The sequence below is a fragment of the Balaenoptera physalus genome (assembly GCF_965194825.1).
Source record: "Balaenoptera physalus genome assembly, chromosome: 1".
Lineage (NCBI taxonomy): Eukaryota > Metazoa > Chordata > Mammalia > Artiodactyla > Balaenopteridae > Balaenoptera > Balaenoptera physalus.
In genome coordinates, this window is record NC_138882.1 from 163,044,113 (window position 1) to 163,062,495 (window position 18,383).

Genomic DNA, 18,383 nt, shown 5'->3' on the forward strand with positions numbered 1-18,383 from the left:
ATCATTTCAAGAAAACGGTCAGGTGAAAGATGCACTAGGAATTTTATTTGTATGAAGAGTCACAAAGCAAAGAAACTGTAATCTTATCTACTTAGCCATAAATAACTTCTATATTAAAAAGCAGTTATAAAACAAACTGCTGGAACTTTTGAGTCTCCTGTTTTCACAGGAACACTGAGATCCAACAGCTGGGATCAGCAAAGCAGGAGTACAGAAACTAAAACCAAAAAAGGCTCATTCAGAGGGATGAACATTCCTGCCAGAGGAAAGCTGAAGGTTGGGTCACCTGACTTTCTCAAGAGACAGACGAAAATGCGTCATGCCACTCTTATCGGTACAATTCATACCAAGCAAATGTATAAATGCTGAACAAGGAGAACTGCGTGGACGAACTACTGCTTTCGATGGTGCAGTCACTCCACATGACGGTGACTGTGCCCTTACCTGCCACGCTGCCCTTCGGAGGGTCAAGGGCTTCACAGGCAACTGGCTTATCAGTTGCTGGTGGGTGACTAAGGAGGAGAAAATGTACACCTGGTCACATGCGCAGGTACCACAGAGTTCCAAACAGACTCAACAAACCTCAATAACACACACTTGAGGCTCCAGGCCATCTTCATCCACGGGTATTAACGCCTGTCTCATTACCCACTCCTGGATTGCATCTGTGATGTGCGGGACGACTGAGGAAGAGAAAGGACATACGTGACCCACACGTCCCATCCGCATCGACTGAGGCAGACACACCCTTTGTGACAACAAACTGCAGAGTAGCAGTGGGTCGTAACAATATTTTTGAGACCCCTCTCAAATGCCCTTAACAAATCACACTACCCCCGGCCTCCCTTCCAGATTTCCCGGTTGTGACTAGAAGCCCTACAGGAGAGCAGGGCCTCGAGGGGTGACCTGAGCCACCTCAGAGCAGTGGGTTCAAAGCAGAATCTACTCTGGCCACTCCTACTGCTTACGGCTGGGTGGGGGAAGCACATCACACCCTTTTTCAAGGACAAGAGAGCACCAGGACCCTGTTCCATTGCATTTCCAGTCTACCCAAGGGTAGATAACCTACTGCAGAGACAGGGCAGTGCAGCAGGGTGGTCGGAAGCACAGCATCTGGGGCCAGAATGCCTGGATTCAAGTCTCAGTTCCACCACTCGTTAGGTGTGGATCTTTGGGCAAATTACCTAACTATTCCTAAGTTCGACCTCCCTATCTGTTAACTGGAGGTAAGAGCTTCTACTTCCTGAAGTCATGGCAGCGATAGAGCACTGGTGAGCTGCTGAGCAGAGCCCTTGCGTGACGGTGCTCATCAACCCCAGCCATGGCTCAGCGCTTTTTAAACCACAGTCGTGGGGCTCAGAAGGCCAGCTCCTATGGGGCAGAGATTGCTGTTTAACTTGCTATGTATAGAACCGGCAGTGCCTCAAGCACAGGATATTACCTATTCCACACAGAGCAGCCAAAGTGGTCTTTTAAAATGCAACTCAGACTTCACCACTCCCAGGCTTAACCTCCTGAATGGCCTCCCACGGCTCTGAGTAAAATGCAACCTCCATGCCGTGGCCCTTCGGGAGGCCCCGTGGAACCTGGCTGCAGCCCACCTCTCCCACCTGCCCCTTGGTCTCAGTGCCGTAAGTCTCCCTCCTGATCCCTGACCAGGCCCCTTGCGGCCAGGGACCTCTGTCCACGCCGAGCCCCCCTCCTTCTGCCCTTCCCAGGGCTGGCCTCCCAGCTCACACGCCCTCTCTTGGAGGCTTTCCCTGCCCACCTGTCCAGACTTGCCTTCCGCACCACTCTCTCTCTCTCTCTCTCCGCACTCTATTTAGTTCCCTCTCAGCTCCTATCAGACAACTCACTTCACCAGTTTGGTTTTTTCTCTCCCAGAAGGTGACCTCCATGAGGACAGCGGCCTCACTGGGCTTGTTCATCATGCACTCCCAGTACCAGCAAGGGTGTGACCACACTGAGCGCTCAAGAAATCGCTGATGAGCGAATGAATGAATTAACACACTAGAGGCCTAGAACAGCAGACTGTCTGATCAAGATCCCTGCAACTCCTAACTGATCCCGTTCTGTGTGTTGGGAGCTCAAGAGCAATACTCCACTGACTCAGCTCCTTTAATTCTCCCAACAACCCGGAGAGGCAGGTACTGTTATTATCCCCGTTTCACAGAAAAGGAGATTAGACCTCAAAGAGGGGAAGTAATCTGCCCATGTTCACGAAGCTGGTTAAGTGGCAGAGCTAAGACCTACACATGACCCCCTAGCCCAGAATCCGGCCAGGGTGGCCCCAGGGGAGAGACAGCCGTCAGCGTGACCCTCAGCCTTCAGTCCAATAAAGTCCAAAGTCAAAAGCAGATTTATTCTCATAACTCAGATGAGAGCCACTCTTCAGCAAGCCCCCAAATCTGGACTTATGCCATCATACTAGACTTGTGGCCTTCCAACACCCACTTTTAAAAAGCAGCACTAGGCTCAAATAATCGCTGTGCAAAACCTCCACCCAGCAGACAGACAGACGCTGTGCTGGTGAAAGCTCAGGAGGACCCAGAGACCCGCTTCTCAGACTCCCTCTAGCCCATAACCAGCCCAAAGACCAATGGACACAATGGGAGTCCTTTTCCTTCTCCCTGTCTATACACAGAACGTCCCAGATGCACGACATACACCGTCTGGCTTACGGCCCTCACCTAGTTGCCGTCATCACTTCACACTCATCACTGTGGAAAAACAAGAGCTCTCTGAACTCAAATCATGAAGCTGGACTGTCAGCTTCAATGCCATTCACAGAGAGGCGGGAGCCTACTCAAGTTCCCTTTTGAGTAATCAGCCATGCAACTCTGAATTTTCAACTGAAGACATAGTTCAGTAACAATACCTTGATACTTTCATGATGAAATTGCATAAAAGGCACATTTTTATACACAAAAGAAATTAAACTGGCTAAGACTTTTAAATCTTGAAGGCAAATCCAGTACTACCTTGGACGGTTTTCCCCAAGTAATCTCCTTTGCGTTCCTTGTTAATAACGTACTGATAGATCTTTCCGGTGGTCAGATTATTGTCCTTGGTGAGGCGGATGTCAAGGAAACGTTCATAGTTACCCAGGTCAAGGTCTACTTCCCCACCATCATCCAGCACAAAAACCTCACCTGCAGTGAACAGTGAAAACGGTTAGGGGGCATGAAAGATACACATACCATGGCCCAACTTGAGTTCCCAAATATAAACACTTGAACAGAACAAAGTCTGCATTAACTTGACAGGAAGCAGGGAAATTTATTTCTAGAAAAGTAAATATGACAAGAAAGAAAAATCACCAATCATTCTGCAAAAGGTTAACTCCATACTTCCAGTTTACCACCAAACTCAGTCTGAATTAGAAGATTCTGTCACGAAACAGCATGGGATGAACAGAAGGAAACTACAGCCAAGCAAGACACAGAGAACTTTACATGGTATGGCATCCGCCATCTAAAGAAAAAGAACTTTCGGCTCAAGTCTCCTACCTGAGCAGAGAAAGGTTTGAATGTGATAAAAGTAGGATTTGATCCAAAAACTTAAAACAAGGTATATATGTTACAGTCGTGTTGATTATAGAAACCAGCTTCTGGGCCACACTTTAGTCCAAAACAAAGGTGTGAAATTGCTCAAGTTTCCTCCTATTCCTTTGTTTAACATTCATACCTTGAAATGTCATTCTAGAAATTCTGCCCCAAATGGGGCCTTCCTACCATCACAATGGGAGACAAGCCCAAAAACAGGAAAGTAAAAATGGTCTTGTTTTTCCCTCATCCTCTGCTCTCAAGAATGCTGAAATATTGCTCCAATTTTTTCCATCCTTCCTGACACTATTTATTACATAAAGATTTTTGCTCTGAGGACACTCATAGATTTTTACCTCACATTAGAAAGTAGGAGTATGAAAACAATTAAAAACTTGAGGGACTTCCCTGGTGGCGCAGTGGTTAAGAATCTGCCTGCCAATGCAGGGGACGCGGGCTCAAGCCCTGGTCCAGGAAGATCCCACATGCCGCGGAGCAACTAAGCCCGTGCGCCACAACTACTGAGCCTGCGCTCTACAGCCCACGAACCACAACTACTGAGCCCACACACCGCAACTACTGAAGCCCGCGCACCTAGAGCCCGTGCTCCGCAACAAGAGAAGCCACCACAATGAGAAGCCCGCGCACTGCAACGAAGAGTAGCCCCCACTCACTGCAACTAGAGGAAGCCCGTGCACAGCAACGAGGACCCAACGCAGCCATAAATAAACAAACAAATAAATAAATACTTGAGAAGTATTTTTTAACATGTCTCAATAGTACATCTACCCCCAATTTTAAGAAATTACTCTCTTAGGCAATTCAGACACAGTTACACATCACACAGTTGGTAGGTAATCAGCAATAACAAAGAAGTATAGTGCTGTTTTCCTACCCTACCTTAACAGTTTCTACTTTTCACTCACTTCGAAAGATGCTTGTTTTTACTATCCAAATTCTGTTAGCAAAACAGAATCTCAAGCATACAGATCATCCAAATTCAACATCTATCTGTTGCCTGAATCCCTACAAAGTGGTCCTTTGGTCTCTGTTTGAACACCTCTACCAAAGGGAACTCACAAAATCTTCACCCCACTTTTGGAGAGCACTTACTATTATAAAGATCTTACACTGGGCCAAAATCCATGGCCTTACAACTTCTATCCACCCACCCTATTCCTAAAGATTGGGGCCACAAAGTATAAACATAATCCCTCTTCTCAAATATCTGAAGAAAGTTACTGTGTCACCAGATATCTTCCTTCAAGAGAAGAGACAAACTTTCATTCAGCTACCTAAAATATCATTCCTATTACAGAAACCACTGAACTCTAATCATTCCATTGCCTATTAAGATTTCTGCTTCTTCTCTGTCCGAGTGAGAAAAGCATCACTCTGCTATGCTAAGGACCCTTCTCAGAAGGCAGGAAGTGGAGGTCATGGAATGCAAAATACACACAATTTCCAGGGGCTGACATTTTCTTTCACATATTACATAATTATTTTTAAATAAGAAAAAAGAAATGCATTTTGCTTACCATGCTCATAAGGAGAGAATGTTCCTGCATCAATGTTAATATACGGGTCAATTTTAATGGAGGTTACATGTAAACCACATGACTTGAGTATTGTGCCCACACTGCTGGCGATGATTCCTTTTCCAATTCCTGATATGACACCACCAGTAACTAGAATGTACTTCATTTTTACTTGTTGACCTGGGAAAAAGAAAAAACATACCTCAACAAATCAAACTGATCTGGGTTCAAATCCTGGCTCTGCCACTTACTAGCTATGAAGCCTCTAGGAGCCTCGGTTTCCCTATCTGTCACATGACTTTGGAAGGTTGTTATATGGGATCCTAACAAATGTTTCTTGGATCACTCAATGGCTTTAATCAAGTATGACTTGAAAAACAACTGCTAATTAAATAATGCAGCTTTTGTTTAAAACTTTGACAGCTAACAACCTTGAGAGCCAACATAATTAAAACAAAAAAAGCCAGCTCTGTTGATAGAACATTATGCCCCCAATGCTGGCTGACACTGCCGCCAGACACTGGGATGTCAGGCAGGTGTTTCATTATTTTCCCTACATGGGGAAAAAAATTTCAATCTTGGATGAGCACTCCGATTCCCCATGGAAGAGATAATGTCTTTGGCTAAACTAAAATTTATCGCCAAGAAAACACAGCTCCTCTAGGTTATGGAAGACAGCATAAAAGAACTTCAACATTTAAAAGGAGTAGCAGTTAAAACTAAAGGTCTTTTAATTAAAGGTAGCTCTCTTCTGAGATGTAATAACTTGCTCCTTGCCAGCAATCTCTCCCAGGTATGCCATGAAGAGAGACAATATATATTGGAGGAAAAGGACATCAGACAATAAACCAGTCTGAAGCACATAATGGGCAGAGGACTCAAAGAGAGGGGAGATTAGATTAAATCCTAAGAGCCGGACAGTTGTGGCAGGGAACGGAAGAAACAGACTTGGTGAGAGATAAAAGGGATGGATGGATGCAAGAGCAGCAGGGGCAAGAGGTGAGCAGACAGACAGCGACCGGCTCGCCAGGGAGAATTTATCACTGGCCCCGGCTTTGGAGGCTCAGAAATAGCATCTGGTCAGTAAACCTGAATGTGATCAAAATGAGAAACACAATCACAAGTAGAAGAGAATGCTTGCTTTGGCATGGTCTGGGACATTTTCCTCCTCTGGGAACACTTCTTGTGAAGCCAAATTATACTAAAAATAAGCTCAGAAGGGAACAAGGAAACTGGGGAGTTCTGCTTGAAGCATTCCCCCTCCCTGCTCCGCTCCGCTCCTCCCCAAGGCAGGAATAAACATACTTGGCAAAGAGATGAGAATGCTCAGAATGTCTTCCCCCCTCGGACAGCAAGGAAAACACCCAAACATGTCCTGCTCTTTCTAGTCTCTGTTGCAGCACTCCCAAAAGCATGCTCCTTGGTTTCCTCAAAATGCATATGGGATACCCAAAAAGGGCTCTATGGACAGATAAATCAGAGAAATGCTGGTTAAACAGTCAACTGGTTTCTTTAATGCAAGACCTCTGGGAGCCTTTAATAAGCTAATGTGCACTGCGATCTCCCAAAAGGGATATACAGTCTGCAGTTTCCCTAAACTTGTTTGACCCCAAGTCCCTAATATTTGGGGGAAACACTGCTCTGTCACTTCACAGCTGAACAGTGTCTTATTGACATGTGAACATCAGACCTGGCTACATTTTAGAGACATCCTAACCAGGCATATCCCTGAGACTATACCCTGGACTCACTGACTAAATTTTGGATGTTCTAGAAATTCCTCAGCCATCCCGCGTGGGTTATAGAGTGGGTTACTTCTCTAGAAGACTCATCTCATCCATTTGCATTTGATTGGCCCCAATTTTACTCTAAGAAGATAACACCTCTCTTTAGGGGAGATGCCTGCAGTCCCCCACAGTGCCTGGCAATAAATATTCCCATGTACTCAGAGACCAGGCAGGAGAGGCTGATGGGAACCAGTCACCCCCATGTATGGACTACCCTGTAGGTAAGTGCTACTGTGCTAGACACTTCGGGGACTACAAAAATTACTCAGATTTGGGCCCATAGCTCAAGTTGCAATCCATTTTGAGAGACAGAACATTTACAAATAAATGAGTAATCCAGTGATGGTAGGAAGCAGAGGGACGATGTGTGACAGGTATAAATGGAGAAGAAGAGAGAGCAGAAAGCTTTCAGTGGCAAGCCCAGGATAAGGACCATGGCCCATGAGAGAAAGGTGAGAGAAGTGAAGGGAGGAGAGGATCCAGATGGCTCCCACTGTGTTGACCTGAGACTTGGCAACAGCCTTGAAGGGAAAGGGAACAGAGTGGACAGGAGGTACAGCTATCTACAGAACACAGAGGCAGGGCCAAGGAAGGACTGGGGGTGAGGGGGTGAGGGGGAGATGGTGGGAAATAAATCGGAAATTTAGGCAAGGGGCCAAATCATGGGGCAACCTGAATGCTCAATCTGAACTTTAGTCTGAAGGTGATGAGAGACATGGGAAGGTTTTCAAGCACAAAAGTAACAGAAATCAAGATGCATCAAAGGAATTCATCAAAGATGACACAACAACAAAGATGTTGTTGTTAAATGCTGAGATCCAGTTCCAGCTCCACCACTTGTGTACTGGGACCTGTCAAGTCACAGAAGCCGCCTGAAGCCCAAGTCCTTACATCTGTTAAACCGGGTTGAGAATCTCCGCATCGCCTGTGTCACAGGACTGCTGAGGATTCACAATTATAATTAGTGTGGACCTAACTGCGCCACGCACACGTAGTGAACTTCTTTAAAATGCAGCATCTTCGTTCCGGGCGGCCGGGAAGTACGGAGGCCAGCTGTGGGGCCGAAGCCGACCTTTCCCCAGCACCTGGAGGCCGTCCGGCTCCGCGAGCTCCCAGGCCCCCTCCGCCTGCAGAAGTCCGGGCGCGCCGGAGGGGGCCGCAGCCAGGCCGCCGAGCCCATCCCCCACCGCGGCGGGCCTGGCTCGGATCTTGATCCCCCTCCAGCGAGGCTAAGGCCGTGCCTTGACGCAGAAGGGGCGAGGGCCGCGGCAGTCCGAATGGAACGGCGACCGCCGGGCTGCTCGGGGCGGGCTGGGCAGCGGGGGCTCCCGAGCCTCTACGGCCCTCTCCGTCCCACGAGCCACCCTGGCACCCTGGTCAGGCGAGCCAGGCCGCGCTGATATGGACGCTGCCGGGCCCCGCAGCCCGGGCCCCGCGGCCTTTCCCCGCCGCCCCACGCCCCCCGCGGCCGGTCTCCCCGGCGGCGCCCGGCCACGCGGCCCCGTGCGCGGGAGCCGGCTCCTCGCCGGCCTGGCCGCCCGCCCCACTCCCTGTAGGCACGCAGCCCATTGGGCAGGCCGGCGGGCCACCTCACCCCTGATTGGTGGGAGCTGTGTCTGTCACCGGCGGTGGGGCTGTCCCGCGCCGGGCTCTGCTCCTGCCTCTGACTCCTGCACGGGAGAACAGCTCCCGCGGGATCCCTCGAGTCAGCCTACCTGAGGCCGCCTTTAAATCCTGCCGTCGGCTAAAGAGCTAAGAGGGTGACGCTCACGCTGAGCCCCCGGCAGCCAGTGCACCAGCCCGACCGCATGCGCCGGGCAGTCTTTCACGGAGGCGGGCTCTAGGCGGTGCGCACGCAGAGGCGGGGGGCGGGGTGGGGCGCGGGCCCGCCCCGGGGCGGGACCTGGGTGCGCCGGGCTCAGGGTCCGGAGTGCGCCGGCGCGAGGCCGGCGCGCTTTGCTAGTAGCGCGGCCGGCTACTCCGGATCATTTTCCCAGCGCTGCTGTCGCCCGGCAGACGCAAGAGGTACGAGACGGGGCAGGTCAGGCGTTTCTGCCTTGCAGCCTTTGTCACAGCCAGTGGTTCAGGCTTCCTCTTTTGAGGGGGAGGAGACCATGTTTTGACTCACACCTGGCAAATCCATCGCCTGGCTCCAGCCCCACCTCCCCAAAGGCCTTCTCGGAGAGGCGAGATCCGTCACACCGTGTCCTTGAACCGTCCGACCTTGTGGGCAAGGTGGTGCGACCCCAACCCATCTCTCTCTCTCACGCGGCGCCCTCTGAACCAAGGGATGCCGACAGTGTCACTCTCCGCCTCTATTACAGGGAAGGCCAAGACGGCGGCTGGGCGCTGGCTCCTTCCTCATCTGATGGGAGTAAGAATGAGAGAAGCAGAAAGAACAGCCGGTGTGAAAGCCCTGGGGCCCAGGAGAGCCTCGCCCAGCTAAGTTGGAGGCCTGTGTCGCTGCATTGGAGAGAGCCAGGGGAAGAGAGATCAATACGGCGTGGCCTAACCGCGCAGAGCATTATAGACCAAGGATTTTCTTTCCCCCTAAGGGCAGTGGAAAGCCATAGAAAGTTTTTTGAGGAGGCGGCTTGGTTTTGCTTTGAATACTGAATACATACACCCGTTTTTTTCTCCAAACACTATACAAGTGTATACTTAAAATGTAAGTCTCTGCATCCCAGTGTTCTGTTTTCTTTCTTAGAAGCAGTTTGTCAAAAGTTCTTGTATACCTTCATTAAAGGATGTAAAGAAAAGGTGTGACGTGATCAGACTTGTATTTCAGGGAAATGACTCAACCAAATGGATTCCAAGAAACCAGTTAGGAGGTTTCTGCAGTGGCCCCAAAGAGAGGCTTCTGGCTTCTTCCATCTGAATCACCACTTCTCCTGCTCTGCAAGCTGCACTCAGCTCCAGACCTAAAACATGCTTCGGGTGTTTTACAGCCACACTTCTTTCAAGAAGCATTTGGTGTTTATCAAAGTGCCTGGGACGTGACAGACACTGAGAACATACTTGTCGAAGTAACGAAGGAGCTGTAGAAGAGATAAAATTAGCCCCTCACTTAGCCACTCTACTGGGTGACCACTTTACCCTTTCCTCTCCTTCTGTAAACCTCTCCTCTCTCTCAGCGGATGGTCTTGCTTCCTATTTCACTGAGAAAATAGAAGCCATCAAGAGAACTTCCTTGAGCTCCCACCACCCTATCCATCAACCTACTTTCGTCTGTGCATACAAGCTCTGCCTTGTCTTCTGTGCTGTGGACAAACTGTCCATAAGCCTCTTCTCATTGCTTCAAGTGCCATATCCTCTCATCAGTTCAAGAATGTCCCGCTAGTAGTTCTCCCCTCCTGCGTCATTGATTTTCCCCTCTCCTAGATCACTTCCACTAACATGATGCAGTTTCTCCCATCTTAAAACCAAACCCCTCCCTTGACGCTACGTAATTCTCTGGCTATCCCTCCATTTCTCTGTGCCCCTTTTCAACACAACTAGAAAATGTTGTTTACGCTTGCTGTCTCCAATTTCTTCCCTCTCTCTTGAACTCATTCTGTCAGGCTATTGCTCATGTAATTCCACTGAAACTGCTCTTGTCAAAAATTAACTTCTACCTTCCCCCACCTCATCTCTGTATACCAGCCTAGACTCACAAGCCCCAGATAAAGACACCAGTGTGGCTGCATATGCATGATGTGAGTGTGTGTGTGTGTATTTGCATATTTGGGCAGCTCCTCTCACCCACCTTGAGCTCACAGACTCCCTGTGGACTTCTGGGTGCAGCCATCCTGTGCCCACATCCTGCCCCTAAACTTACTACTTCGCTAACAGTGTTTGTCACAGCTGGTCACTCCTTCCTTAAAATGTGTTCTTTACTTGGTTTCTAGGAAACCACTTTCTCAGTTTTTCTCCTATTTCATAGGCCTCTCCTGCATCTCCTTTCCGCCTCCTGACCTCTAAACATCGGTATGGCTCAAGGCTCAGAAGATCCCTTCTCCACCTATAATCATTCTCTGGATGATCTCATTCAGGCTTTAAATACCAGACTTTAAATAGTAGGCTTTAAATACCATCTATATTCTGACAACTCACAAATTTGTATTTCCAGCCTAGACCTCTCTCCTTATCTCCAGTTTTAGGGCCCTTCTAAGCACGAGGTCCCAAAGTCTGCCCTGAGCAAATGTACAAAAGGCCACGCACCTTGTCTTCAGCTGCGACAATTCTGTGCTGCTGTTCATGCTCCAGAGCTCCCCCTGGGATCAGTCTGAGGCTAGACTCAGCTAAACCAGGGATTGCAACCTTTCTGTAAAGGGCCAGATAGTCAATATTTTAGACTTTGTGAGCTATACCGTCTCGGTCACAACTCCTCAACTCCATCTTCATAGCCCAAAAGCCACCATAAATGATACGTAAACAAAATAAGTGTGACTGTGTTCCAGTACAACTCTTTAATTACAGAAATACAGATTTGGTCTGAAGGCCAGTTTGCCAACCCCTAAGCTAAACACACCTCTTGTCCAGCTTCTTCCTGCCCTATCCTGCCTCCCTCATTCCCTTACAGGGTGCACTTGAGAGCATTCCTCAATTATTACCCGGGAACCCCATCTCAGACTTGGTTCCTAGGGAGCCCAGCCTAAGGCAGCACGCCTCCTGCAGGTCCCCCCCGGTAGTGCACTCGCTTACCTTGAAACACTTCTCACAGTGGGCTCACATTTCCTACTACTTACTTGTCTGTCTCCTCCACACCAGATTGTAATCTCCCCGAGGTTACCTGACCTTTCTGTGTCTCAGTTCCCTTATCAGGTACAGTCTTGTTCACTTTTTAATAACCAGGATCCAGCATATTTAATTCCCACTACTGCCCTGTGATATACATGCCACCATTATTGCTGTACTTCATATGATGGAGCCAAGACTGAAAAGCATAAATGCCCTCCCAAGAGCACATATAAAGTTTCACTTTGAATCCTCTTTCCATTTTGCACCCCTCATTCTACCCATCACCAGATCTTGCTTATTGTTTTCTAGCCAAGGCTCCTTTGAGTTACTTTTTTCGCTTTCACATCAATATGCTGTCATCCTAGCCCGGCATTCTGGTAGATTATCTGCTGGAACAATGGGGCAGGAGAGAGCCTACAACTATTGACTTAAATTTGTTGTTTTTTGGTTTTTGGGTTTTTTTTACCAGATTGGAGCTATTTATTCTAAAATTACATTTTACTTAGTTTTTAATAAATATGTAAACAGTACAAAATTCAAAAGGTAAAAAGAAATACACAGTAAAAGCCTTCCCCCCATACCTATGCCCAGCGACCTAGTTTTCCTCTTCGAGACAACCACTAATACCAGTTCCTTGTTTATCCTTCAAGAGACACTCTGTGCACATGTTTGTATCCTTTCTTATTGGCTATATATTGTTTTAGCATGAATGTGTTATGTTGGATTTTCCTCCCTTGAGCTAGCTTTCTTTAATGATGTTATTTGGCGAATTAGATGGTATACCCTCACTTTGTTCATGAAAGGATTTAAGGCCATTTGTGTGTGTGTGTGTGTGTGTGTGTGTGTGTAAAATATGAGAGAAAAATGAAGCAAAGGAAAAATAAGGGTAGGAACTTTTTCTCTTTAATGATACCCCATTGCCTTCAGGATAAAGTCAAAACTGCACTTTGAAGTATGAGGCTGTGCAAAAACTGGCCTCAGTTAACCCCTCTAGCCACATGACCCACCCTAGGCTCTAGCCACTCATGAGTACCCTGAACATGCCATTTGTTCTCTTTCTCACATCTGGATCTTCACACAGACCACCGATGGAATATCCCCTTTGTCTTACTAAAGTCACATTTCAGCCTGGCCTTCACGTCCCCGAAGTAACTCATCTGGACAGCCTCCTTCCCTTGAGTTGGGGTTCATCTTTCTCCCCCATGTTTCTATTGTTGCCTGGATTTCCCCAAGCATAGCACCTACAGATTGCGGGGGGGGGGGGGGGGGTTCTCTTTGTTTTTAATTTATTGACTTATTTTTGGCTGCATTGGGTCTTCGTTGCTGCGCACAGGCTTTTCTCTAGTTGTGGCGAGCGGGGCCTGCTCTTCGTTGCGGTGCGTGGGCTTCTCATTGCAGTGGCTTCTCTTGTTGCGGAGCATGGGCTCTAGGCGCATGGACTTCAGTAGTTGTGGCACTCAGGCTCAGTAGTTGTGGCTCGCGGGCTCTAGAGCTCAGGCTCAGTAGTTGTGGCACGCGGGCTTAGTTGCTCTGCGGCATGTGGGATCTTCCCGGACCCGGGCTCGAACCCGTGTTCTCTGCATTGGCAGGTGGATTCTTAACCACTGTGCCACCAGGGAAGCCCAAGAAATGATTTTTTAAAATACGTAAATCCATGTAAAGGCGGGGAGAACAGGAGAGATGACAGGAGTAAACATTTTGGAAGCAAGAAATTAGATGAATGAACGAAAACTGAGCAAACTTAACAAAGACAAAACCCCAGCCAGCAGTGGGGAAACAGAACCGAGTCGGTTTACACTGAGGGCAGGAGGGATTATTACAGGAATGAGACCTTGTACAACTGTAGGGGGAGCTGAGGAAGTGAAGGTCCAGAGTGGGGAGAAGGGGGATCAGAGAAGTCGGTAACAAATCCTCCTAGAAAATGATCAAAAGTGGACAACGTGGAGCTTACTGGGAAACAGAGAAGCAGGGCGTGTCCGGCCGCTGGGAAGGGGGGCTTGTGCTGGGGCCTCGGGTAGCTACACGGCAGCAGGCCCAAGCCTCTGGTGGTGTGCCCAGGGCCACTGTGGGCATTTGGGGAGAGGAGCTGAGTGTGGCTAAGAGGACAAGTTGGACCCCACCGAGCATGTCTGCATCTATCACCATGTCCCCCCTTCAGACAATAATGGTGCCGCTGTGCTTCCACCCCCCAATCCTCACAGCAATTCCTCTGTTGGACCCTCTCTCACACAGAACTCTATAGGGAAAGGGCTTCCAGGAAATATGGTTCCACTTTAACCAAGTTGAGAGTAAAACTTGGAACACCTCGAGTGCAGGGGACAAGAAGTGGGAAGGAGGCTGGATGCTGGCTCCAGGGGTACCACAGCAGACCCGGCTTGCTCGTGCCTGGAATATGGGGTGAGAGAAGGAAATTCCATCTAGGCTAATGCTCCTGTAGCTTTGGGGCTCTCCTTCCACTGAATGCATATCCCAACTAAAACACCCTCGACTTTTCCACTTGGAATTGTCACTTTCAATTTTGAATGCCTCCAAGTCGTGGCTCTGCTCTTTGCCTTTCATTCTCTGTCAGACCCTGGCTTCCCATTCTGGTTGGCAGCTCCCGTACCCATAGCCACTCAGAGTCCAAGCTAAGTCTTGTCACTGCTTGGCGGGGCAGGAGAGGGGCAGGGGGTGCGGAGCTGCAGTGAATCCTCCCCCCAGGCCTCCCAGGCCTTTCCTTCAGGCAGAAGGGAAACGCTGCTTTCAGCCGTGAAGATCCTCTTTCTTCTCCAGCGAGCCCAGCCTGCCTCTCTTACCTTCTCCAGAAAGCGCTGGCCTCAGGTCTGCATTTTGCCTCACAGCCTCCCTCTCCGCATAACTCACTTCTCCAGTGTGAACACCTGCGTTCTTTAGAGACCTCCTCCACAGCCAGTGTGTGAAGGGTCCTGAAGGCTCACTCTGTTCCTACAGGCCCAGGGTGTACTCTCTTGCCTTAATCAAAGGCCACCTTGCCCCCGGCCGACAGGAAGCTAAGCCTCCGTGACAGACACCCTAATAGCTTAGCTAAGATAAATATTTCTCTCTCACTTACGTAACAGCTTTCAGGTGAGTGGTCCTGGCTGACAGGCTGCTCATCCAGGGACCCAGGTTCCTTCCATCTTGTTACTCTGCCTTCCCAAGGGTGTCATCCTCATCTGCGTGGTCGAGGCTGGGTTCCTGCCGTGGCTGTATTCACATTCCTGCAGGAGTGGGGAAAGAAAGGAAGTGAAGGGAAAACGATTTCCTTTTAAGCAAATAATGTAGAAGTTGCCCACACCTTTTCTGTCACATCCCACTGGTCAGAACAGAATCAGAGGGCCATGTCTCGGCCGTAGGGGAGGCTGGGAAATGTTATCCCTAGCAGGGTGACCATCTGCCCAGGTAAACTCTTACGACTATGGAAAAAGTGGAGAATAGATTTGGGGGGAAAACAGAAGTCCACCACAGCCTGGCTGCCACCTAAGGCCTAGGGATAATCACTCTCTTCTGCTTGCATTGCTCACTTCTGGTCATATCCCTTCCCCTTCCCCATCCCAGACAAAATTTACAGTCTACTCAGACCTAAGTTTTCTAGAAAAACATAAAAATGGCATCATCCGGTATAGCAGATGCTGTCATCACCTTGCCCACATCCTTAGCCCTCCAGGGCACATTACCCTGCCTTCCAGCTCTTTGTTCCTGAAAATCTTCACCTAGGAGTTTCTGTGGCTACCAGAGCCAGCTACACACACAGGGCAGGCCTGATGCACTGGAGAATTAACGTCCTTCCCCTGAGTCCAATTCAATTCAGCTCACCTCAACCAATGCTGATGCAAGCCCACCTGTTCCGGGCTCCATGCTGGATACCAAGGATGCAGAGAAGCCCAGAGCTCCATCAGCACATGCTAGATGCCAGACTCAGTCCTGACTGCTTTACCTGCATCCCTCATTTACTTCTCAAGGCAGCCCTTTGAGGTTGGTGCTCTTCTTCACTCTATTTTACAGATGAGAAAACTGGGGCTTAGGAAGTGTTAACACCTGCCCAAATCCCCAGCTTGTAATCAGCAGAGATGTTTGTCTGACTCCAGGACTACTGAATCTGATGAGAGATGCTCCCTGGCCTGAAAGCAGGGTGGGTAAGGGAATAACTAACAATCTATGTTGAACCCAACAAAGAAACATGTGAAACTAGACAGAGGATAGTTTCTTTCACCTTCTTGCTGGAGAGGATGTGTTTAGGTGGAGAGCTAAGGAACCACCACACCATCCCCGGGATGGCTTACATGTGGATTGTTACCTGGGGGCAAATACAATTCAATATTTTTAAGCCACCATTATTTTGAATTTTTTAATAACAATCAGACTCTTTTAACTCAGTGCTTCCCAATGCTTTTCACATCGTGGAACATGTAGAAAATGACAGTATTTATATGACACATCAGGGTGTACTCAAGATTTGGGAATGTGTATATAGGACTGGGTGAAAATACTAAGTACATTTTCTGGATAGTACATAATTATGAAAAGAAATAAAATACAAAGTATTTAGGAAAATAGTAACCACTGAATTAGGAGAAAACTTCCAAATAACATCTTTTCAAATTTTTGATAAGAAATCAGCTTGCTTCCATGAACATTTTATAATAGGTTCTATATTTGAAATGGCCACAAAGTTCCTGATTATGTTCTTCCAATTATGGTCTCTTCGAGTTCATGAACATCACAATTGACAAGAAATGTTCACAAGCAGATGCTGTGAATGGCAGTGAGATCTATCATTTTTCCCCCACTTGTCAGAAACTCCTTTCTTGTTCTTAATAGAATTAGGATCCTTTGAATTTTACTTTAATGATGCAATTGTTCTCTAAATCTAGTGATTCGGCTCTTTCTTTCACTGAAAAATGTAATGTTGAAATTTCTCTTAATAATATAAAGGCCTTTAGAATACAATAGTACTTTGTTCAAGTTAAGTACTTTAAAATTATGATGAAAATTTCTTCCAGCTTACACGGACAATGCTCTATTAGTCTGAATCATTTTTCTTTAGGATTCAAACAATAACTCCAACTTAGTTCCCCAGTCGTTTCACTTCTCCAAAAGTAAATTTTTTCTTTGTTTCCATAAATGTTGTTAGCACATATTAATATTGTGTGGAAGGACCCAAGACCACCCTCAGGCTCAGTGATTTGCTAGAAGGACTCACAGAACTCAGAAAAGGTGGTATATTCATGGTTATGGTTTATGACAGTGATCATCTTCCAGGAGCTGGTCAAAGGCTAGTCCCAAAGACCCTTGCAATGTGCAATTTTGGGCCACCCATGCCTGCTGCGTTAACTCATGACTACACAAAGACACTTTCCTAGGATTCTTATAATTTTTGATCAAGTTCATTTAGACTCAAAAATGTCAATTAAGTAAGTCATATTTTGAAGCCAATTACTATCCTTCAAAAAAAATTGTAAAGCGAGCCTGGTTCACAATTTTTACATTTCATTTTTATTATTTTTTTAAGCTCATAAAGTCTTGATAAAGCTCTCTTTGGAGAGTCAACCCATTTCTGTATGAAACAGCAGAAAGTAGTTTTATTGTCCTATTTCTTCCCATAAGGCTGAAAATATACATGGCTGAGAGCCTTGGGTTTTAATTCACCATTTTGATCATATCATTGATTGTGGAATTCAGGAAATCTTTACAGACGATAACTTTCTATGAATGAAAGAATGTGCTCCTGAAATCTCAGGATTTGGGGAATGAACTTGTGAAGTAAAGCCTTGACATTGTGTTGTTGCAGCCACCCCCGGAGACCACATACTCACCTGGTGTGGTCCATTCAAGGTGCTCATTTACCTCTGACTACTTCCTCCTCACTGGGTTCTGAGAATTCTGCTGCTGCTTCTAACTGACTGTGGTTACTGATGCCTGTAGATTCGTCACTCTGCGATGCAAAATTTTTGGAGCTTCTAGATTAGCTTTGGTTCTATGTCTGAGATGTTTTCAGTGCATCCATAAGATTGTTTGGAAATGGCAACTTCTCTATTTGCTTCTTCAGCCCCAAACTTAGTGCTGCTGATTTTCATGTAGGCTGGTGAATTGAGTGATTCTGCAAATGGGTGAGATATTTGACTTGGGCTATTAAGTGCAGGCTATTAACTTGCAACCGGTTTCTTGTGCTCTGCCTGAAAGTGTTGTAACAGAGCTTATAAAAGGACTTGGTTTCTTGCTTTGCAATGACAGACATTTACCAAAGATCCAGTCTTTTCCTGCAGTTTGCAGTTAGGTATAGGCAGAGGTGTTGTCTTTCTGCTCCTCCATCCTTAGCATGAAGCTTTTATTCTCACATTTGCCTCTATGTGTCCTCATGATCACAAGGTGGCTGCTTTAGCTCCAGCCTCAGGTTCACATTCCAGGCAGGAAGAACGGTGCAGCAAGGAGGAAGTGGCGCCTCCATCAGGAAATCACTGCTTTCTCAGAAGCCTTCAGCACACCTCTACTTACATCTCAGTGTCTAGAGCTAGCCACCCTAGATGCAGATGGGAAATGTAGTTTTTTAGCTTGGTACATTGCCTCCTTGGGCAAAATCAGATATTGGTTTCCCTAATCTGGCCTCAACTGACTCTCAGATTTCATCTCATAATTCTTCCCCTTGACTTCTGTTCTTCAACCTTACTGATTATGACAGACAATGTTACTGCTCCATCAAGAGCCCTTCAGATCCCCTTTTCCCACTGTGTGTGTGGCCCCCAGCTTTGATATGCTTTTGTTTCCAATACCCAGTACCCATAGCTCTTTTGGGTGGC

At 47.5% G+C, this 18,383-nt stretch overlaps 1 protein-coding gene across 5 annotated transcripts in view; it reads right to left on the reverse strand.

The window, feature by feature from the left end:
• The window catches only part of CTPS1 (CTP synthase 1), a 30,315-nt gene extending 21,573 nt beyond the window's left edge, over positions 1 to 8,742 (reverse strand). Inside the window, exons 1-4 of one of the 5 annotated variants that reach the window (XM_082466313.1) lie at positions 8,465 to 8,742; positions 5,084 to 5,263; positions 2,982 to 3,152; positions 583 to 683 (exon numbers count right to left, since the gene is read on the reverse strand). In XM_082466313.1, the coding sequence (XP_082322439.1) occupies positions 583 to 683; positions 2,982 to 3,152; positions 5,084 to 5,249 (438 nt within the window). In that variant the 5' untranslated portion in view covers positions 5,250 to 5,263; positions 8,465 to 8,742. Of the gene's footprint in view, positions 1 to 582; positions 684 to 2,981; positions 3,153 to 5,083; positions 5,264 to 7,761; positions 8,385 to 8,464 lie in introns of those variants that run through there. The other 4 variants (XM_082466314.1, XM_082466316.1, XM_082466315.1 and 1 more) reach the window with 4 other exon arrangements.
• Between the last annotated feature and the right edge of the window lie 9,641 nt (positions 8,743 to 18,383).